At 41.4% G+C, this 6,706-nt stretch overlaps 1 protein-coding gene across 2 annotated transcripts; it reads left to right on the forward strand.

The window, feature by feature from the left end:
- The first annotated feature begins 16 nt into the window (after positions 1-16).
- Positions 17-6,225, forward strand: trim59 (tripartite motif containing 59). Of its 2 annotated transcripts, none has more exons than XM_042413501.1 (5): positions 17-287; positions 2,315-2,622; positions 2,754-2,975; positions 3,104-3,313; positions 4,639-6,225. In XM_042413501.1, exons 2-5 carry the CDS (start codon positions 2,368-2,370, stop codon positions 5,239-5,241), a joined length of 1,290 nt encoding a protein of 429 aa, XP_042269435.1. In that variant the 5' UTR covers positions 17-287; positions 2,315-2,367; the 3' UTR covers positions 5,242-6,225. The 2 variants fall into 2 exon arrangements, with proteins under 2 accessions (XP_042269435.1, XP_042269436.1); XM_042413502.1 differs by lacking the exon at positions 17-287 and adding an exon at positions 1,777-2,136.
- The last annotated feature ends 481 nt before the right edge of the window (positions 6,226-6,706 follow it).

Raw genomic sequence — 6,706 nt, forward strand, 5'->3', positions numbered from 1 at the left:
TCAACGTATCAGAAACAACATGAATATGTTTGCACATTTTTTCTAAACTGATTAGAACTTTAAATGTCAACATATATCTATCTAGCTATATATATCATCATTTCTCAATTAACACATCATTTTATCTAGTTCAACTAATTTCGTCGTGTTATCCATTTTCCGACATTTTTTTTAACCTGTTGCTGGATGGGGAGTGGGAGTTTACTGAGAGCATTTGAACGCAACACGACATTAACAGGAAATGAAGGCTCTGTTTGGACCAGCAGGCACTGAACTCCGAGCAGACGGTGAGTTTAAAATCGAAGATTACTCTTATAAGACATCTTTTAGATTGTTTAAAACGAAAACGATAACACAACATGGCGGACAGGTTCCTTTAAAAAGTAGCTGAAACAACTGCAATGTGGCTAACATAACGTTTCCAGCATCAGGACTGAAAACGTTTGTTAAAAATGAAGATAAAATGAACAGTTTGTTTTGCTAGCAGCTACATCTCGGCACTTTTTAAGTTAGAAATGTCGCTTTTATCACTTTCGACACAATTGCGTGTTTTTGCGTGTCATTCGGGAGATGGATTACGCTGTTAATTTAATGAAACTTAAAACTAAATAAAAAAACAACAAAGCAATAAAAGTTTTTGAACTAATCTAACGACCTTTGTCAGCTCATCCATCATATCAGATCGACGTAAATGAGCTGAGCTTTTGACATTTCAAACTAAGGCGTAACAGAGTAAATATTTAGGGCATACAGCTAATTGTAGTTTTGCAAAGTGTTTAATTGAGCAGGACACCTGTTAACCTGTTTGAATCTGGGCGCCTAATCGTTTGCAGTTTGACTTCAGACACGTACGGATCAGGTTTACAGCTTTGAACAGTCCTCACAACAAAGTGGGTGGGTGGGGGTGTGTATGTGGACTGGGTAGGCGCTGGCATAAGGCCTCCTATTGTCACTGCGGTGTTGGCTGTAACTAGAGAGGCCATACACACACACACACACACACACACACACACACACACATACAAAACAACAACATAACTGATCCTGTAATAAGAGCTGAGCTGTTTTTTTGGCTGTTCTGCTGTTATTCAGTACAATCTGTTCGTCCACACATGCTGATTTAGACTTCGGTTTTTTTATTGGGGCAATCACTGCTAGTTAGATAAACCTCCTAAAATAAATGGAAGCATTAATCATACATGCTAGGAGGACTGGACTGGAGATGTGAAAGTGCGTCATGAAGATGCAACATTCAAGTGTCGTTTGACACTAGAAGACTGTTTTCCGGTGTATCTGCTTAAGTAGGGAAAAGTGTCTCTGAGCTCACCTTCAACCTCAGTTTAATGGTGATGCTGTGAATTCAAAACTAGTTTATGAATTTACTTTTCTTGTGTCTAGAAGTTAAACTTTTGAAATGAAAAATATTTGCATATACAGATTCAGATTTTTTCAATCAGACAAGGAGAAGATGTAGCCTAACTTTTGGATTTCTTTCACAAGGTAACCAAACTTTTTGTGGTTAGTATTAGTGTGTTTACACGTCTAACCCTTTTTGTCATTTTTGATTAACTTGCTGATTATTTTTTCGATCATTGTGTCTATAAAATGTCTATGAAAATATGGAGAAAGGTCTATTAAAATTACCCACAGTCTGAATTGCATCTTCAAGTTAGGGCTGCAACTAACGATTATTTTCATTATTGATTAACCTATCGATTATTTTCTTGATGAATCTATTACTTGTTTGGTCCATAAAATGTCAGAAAATGATGAAAATGACGATCGCTCTTTTGCAAAGCCCTAGATGATGACATCCTCAAATGTCTTGTTTTGTCCTGACCAACAGTCCACCATCCAAAGATCCTCAGTTTACTCATAGAAGACTAAAGAAACCAGAAAATATTCACGTTTTAGAAGCTGGAACCAGAGAATTTTGACTTTTTTTTCCTTAAGAAATGACTCAAAACGATTGTTCGCTTATCAAAATAGTTGGCAACCAGTCACTTAATCGACTAATAGTTGAAGTTCTACTTCAAATGTTTCATCTCACCAACAGTCCAAAATACAAAGATATTCAGTTTTTATCACTTATGACAACAAAAGTATCAAATCATCACATTTGAGAAGCTGGAACCGGTGAGTTTTTGGCATTTTTGCTTGGAAAATGAATCAAACAAATAATATCAAAACAGTTGGTCGATTGACAGTTTCAGCTGTAACCTCAGTCACATTCACTTTACAGTTGTAGTAAGTTAACATATTTTGCTGAACAGGTGCAACACATCACTTTTCATTCATCCTGCTGTTCTGCCAGATCTTCTTCTCCCTCAGCCATCAGCGCTGAGCCTGGCCCTCTAGTCTCCCATCATGGACAACCTGGAGGAGGACCTGACGTGCTCGGTGTGCTACTCTCTCTTCGCTGACCCGCGAGTCCTGCCGTGCTCGCACACCTTCTGTAAGAGCTGCCTGGACAACTTGCTCCAGGTGTCGACCAACTACTCCATCTGGCGTCCACTGCGCCTGCCGCTGAAATGCCCCAACTGTCGCAGCGTGGTGGAGCTGCCCCCGACGGGCGTAGACGCTCTGCCCACCAATGTATCTCTGCGGGCCATCATCGAGAAAGTAGGAAGGAGCCACTTACGTTCAGCTGAAACATGAACTTTTATTAACCTGAAATCTTCTTATAGGCCGTTACTTTCTCGGCTGCCTCACTCATCTGTCTTGCATGTCCGTTTGCTCCTCTGCTGTCTCAGTACCAGAGTGACAGCGAGCCGCGACCCCCCACTTGTGAGGAGCATCACAGGCAGCCTCTGAACATGTACTGCATCCAGGATCGGCAGCTGATATGCGGGTTGTGTCTGACTATCGGGCAGCACCAGGGCCACCCCATAGATGACCTGCAGGCGGCTTTCATCAGAGAAAAACAGACCCCGTCGCTCCTGCTGGCCAGACTGTCTGAGCAGAGATGGGCACAGGTGGGGAGTCCTCACGTATACATGGCTAGTGTTTGATTTGGGGCAAAGTTAATGTTTAACTAAATATATTAATATAAATGCATGTTCCAGTGAAAAAAAAAAACACTATTACTCTCTCCGTCTGTTAGGTGTGTGAGCTGGGGGAGCAGCTGGAACAGGAGAAAGCTCGCTGTGAGGGCCTGGTGAGGCAGGACCGACAGGAAGTCAATCAGTTTTTTCAGACGTTGGAGGCGGCGCTAACCAGGAAGAGACAAGCTTACCTGGAGGCTCTGGATAAAGCTGGTGCAGAGGTGTCGCGGGCCTATGACCCACTCATCCACAGGGTGAAGGAGCTACAGGTGTGATTTCAAGGCTAATGGCTGATTTACAGCAAATCAAGATGGAGTGTCACACATTTAGTCCCAGCTTTGTAGTACACATAAAGTAGTGCTGGGCAATATGGACAAATCAAATATCTATATATATATACCTTGATATCAATACTACATGAGATTTTTTGATAAAACAACATCGGTAATGTGGATATAATGACTAAATGGGTAAAAGCAAATAACAGAACAGCAAGAACATTACATCATTTTACTGTAATGCAGCCTACAGAAAAGACAACACGTGTGCCACATCACAATATTACCATATCCAAAATCTAAGATAATACATAGTCTCATATCATGATATCTATATAATATCAATATATTGCCCAGCCCTGACATAAACAGTATTTAGCAAGGACGGGTGATTACAGTGAATTACACATTTTAGGAATCATTCATTACATTTCACTGTCAGACGAGCTCCTGATGAGTTTAAAACAATCTCAGCTGTTTTTCGTCTAAAATGAAAGAACTGTCAGTGAGCGATGTGCACATTTACGCTGCATTCATTTCATATGGGAAAGATTTCCACGTTTTGACTTGTCAGCGTTCACATCACAGGACGATCAAAGAAGCTGGCTGTGTAAGGGTTAAAAATATTTTGTATTGATATAAAACTATATCGATTAAATTTGGGTTTATTTGGTTGGATGTTTGAGCTTCACTGTGCAGAATGATGTATGTGCAGAGTTTCACATTTTTTTTGCTGAGTTTAGTGAGTATATCTAATTTATAAAAGTGTGATGTGGAAACAGGAAGCCTGCAGTGCACAAACACTGAAAAGGAGACATCTTTTATACAGCAGTTCAACTTTTGAAATGAAGAATATTAGAATATTCATAGAATCTGGATTTTTCAATGAGGGAGCAGGAAGAGATGTGGATGTGTTAACGGAAGATTATTGAACTTTTTTGAGGAAAAACCATATCAGACTATTTATTACTCCGAGCAGAGGATTTTTTTTATGTCTTAAAACATGACTGGAGGGGATCTTTAAGCTTCAGATGGGACATATTTGAGCTGAAAAATCTGAGTTTCCCAGTTATAACTCTCATGTTGACATTAATGCTATTAACAAGTCAGAAACTGGTAATTACGGCATCTCCCATATGACCTGAATGCTGCATTAATATTTATTTATGATCTTGAAAACTGGTCTGGCACATTAAAAATGTGTTTCTGTGTTTTCATCCGAAGATAATCATGATTGGCTTGTATGTTGTTTACATGGCTGCAACCAATAATTAACTGTCATTGTCGAGCGCTGATAACAGTGAACTTTCCTCCAGGAAGAGCAGTTGGACCTGGTGTCTTTGGGTTCGTCAGTAGAGGAGGAGGACTCGCCGCTGGTCTTCCTGGAGAAAGTGCATCTGTTCAGAGAGCGGGTGGAGGAGTTCATCAAAGCGCCTCTGCCCTCTGTGGTAAACCTCTCCGTCACTCCGCGAGCAGCAGAGTACCTTCAGCAACACTGGCCCGCCGTGACCGTCGGGAGCCTGGAGGAAGCACCTGTTCCCAGGGTGTGCTGCTGTGCCAGATGTGGCGGTGCGGAGGCTGAAACCGAAAGGGGTCAGTCTGACAGCCGGGTCCAGGACCAGCGGTTTGAGCTTCAGCCCACGTCGTCTGTGGTGCTGCTTGGTCTTCTGCTGCTGCTGGCGGCGCTGTGGGTCAACCCGGTCGGAGGGGCGTCGCTCGGATTCTCGCTGCTCTCTCGGTTCAGTCAGCTGGTTCACGGCCTGAGCAGCGAACTCATCTCGTCTGCGTGGGACTCTGCGGGGTCGGCTTACACGGTGATGGAGGCAGCTATAGAGAGATGGAGCTGTCAGCTTTCCTCTGCGGGAGAAAAAGCCTTCCAGCAGCTTACTGCCTTATTCAAAACTCTGACATCCTATTGAAAGAGACCAAACTGGAACCCTCGATGTTTATTTAGAAGCTGAGAAAGTCTCACTTCCCTCTTTCCTGTTTTGTATAAAAGGAAAAAAATCCACCCTGATACACTTTTTAAACAGAATTTGCATTCCTGAGTCTATTTTGATGTTTTTTTTAGTTTGATAGAGGAAACATTCAACCAAAAATCATGAACATTTGATGCAAGTGTGAGGGTGGAATTTTCCCTTTTTATCCTCTTCAGGCCTGGTGAAAACACGGAAGTGAGAACTGCACATAAAACGTTTGAGCACATTTTCAGTAGCCAATATAATCGTCGCACATATCAAATTGTGTTATTGTTGAGCATTACTGTCCTTTATCTGGGTGTATTACTCCAGGTTACAGTCATACCGCCTTACTAACATCAGCTTTTATCATGTAAAACACTACATGCACTGTGTGAAACTCCTACTTTTCCCATCATGCAATGAGACATTTCAGCTACTTTCCTGCTGTGTCATGAAGCTCAGGACATCAGTACAGCTGCACGTGTATCTCCTTACACAAGACTGTTTACAGTGAAATTTAGAGCACGGTGAATGGATGCAGACGCGCACTGGAGCTGTCCCGAAGCCTCCACAGATCATGTTGCATTGATTCACGGCTCCGAGTGGCTCCTTTACTGTGCCTTTAAACCACTACGCCTTTACCTCGCCCCACTTAAAAGCTTTATCGTAGTGGACTGGTAATTCCACCAGGGCCAATATGTCTTGCTGAGAGCAGTGCTCTTTTTACTAAACAGCGCACTGATATATAGTCTGTTTTTAAAATTATTATTGCCTTTGGAAAAGCTCTTCTTGAGACTGTTTTGCATCCCACAAATGTTACCTACATTTCGCTCATGCAAACTTAAGTAGGGCTGATTGTACTGTATCTGTCATATCAGTGTACGCCAAGCTGCATTCCTAAATAAATAATCTTATTTCAAGCGTCAGACTGAACAAATCTCAGCATTGGTTTCTGTGTAATTTTTTAACAAATGCTCTATTTCTCAGACCTGTTTTAGTGGCTGTTTTGACCATTCCTGCATATTATAGACGTCATAATAAATTTGGTCAAACGCATCCTATTTGTAGTGTCCTGTTTAAATGTTCAAAAGCGCTTTCTCAGTGCTGGTGAGAAAGTCAGTTAGTGTTGCAGTGAGTTCAATTAATGGATGCCTGCTACAGTTGTCTGTTTAGTGTGAAATTGAAATATCCAAGCTGTCACATGACCTCAGAGCAGGACATTAGTGTGTAAATAGAGGCCCGGTCATGGCTACAGTTGTGTTATGTTATATATATTTAAATATATTAGTTGACCATTTTTGCATCATCTCAGTAATTCACTTACTGGGTTTCATCACTGAGACTTAAAGGACAGATTCAACTTTTCAAGTCTGTCTTAAAACAAATCAGGTGCCCAAATGAACACTGACAGGTTTTTCTTGTT

Source organism: Thunnus maccoyii, chromosome 6, assembly GCF_910596095.1.
Source record: "Thunnus maccoyii chromosome 6, fThuMac1.1, whole genome shotgun sequence".
Classification (NCBI taxonomy): domain Eukaryota; kingdom Metazoa; phylum Chordata; class Actinopteri; order Scombriformes; family Scombridae; genus Thunnus; species Thunnus maccoyii.

What these genes read in the sequence shown, in the direction of transcription:
- trim59 (XM_042413501.1), top strand. Translation starts at nt 2,368, where the DNA reads ATGGACAACCTGGAGGAGGACCTGACGTGCTCGGTGTGCTACTCTCTC. An exon ending in TGCGGGCCATCATCGAGAAA is followed by an intron (nt 2,623 to 2,753) that starts GTAGGAAGGAGC and finishes CTGCTGTCTCAG; the next exon opens with TACCAGAGTGACAGCGAGCC. An exon ending in ACAGGGTGAAGGAGCTACAG is followed by an intron (nt 3,314 to 4,638) that starts GTGTGATTTCAA and finishes ACTTTCCTCCAG; the next exon opens with GAAGAGCAGTTGGACCTGGT.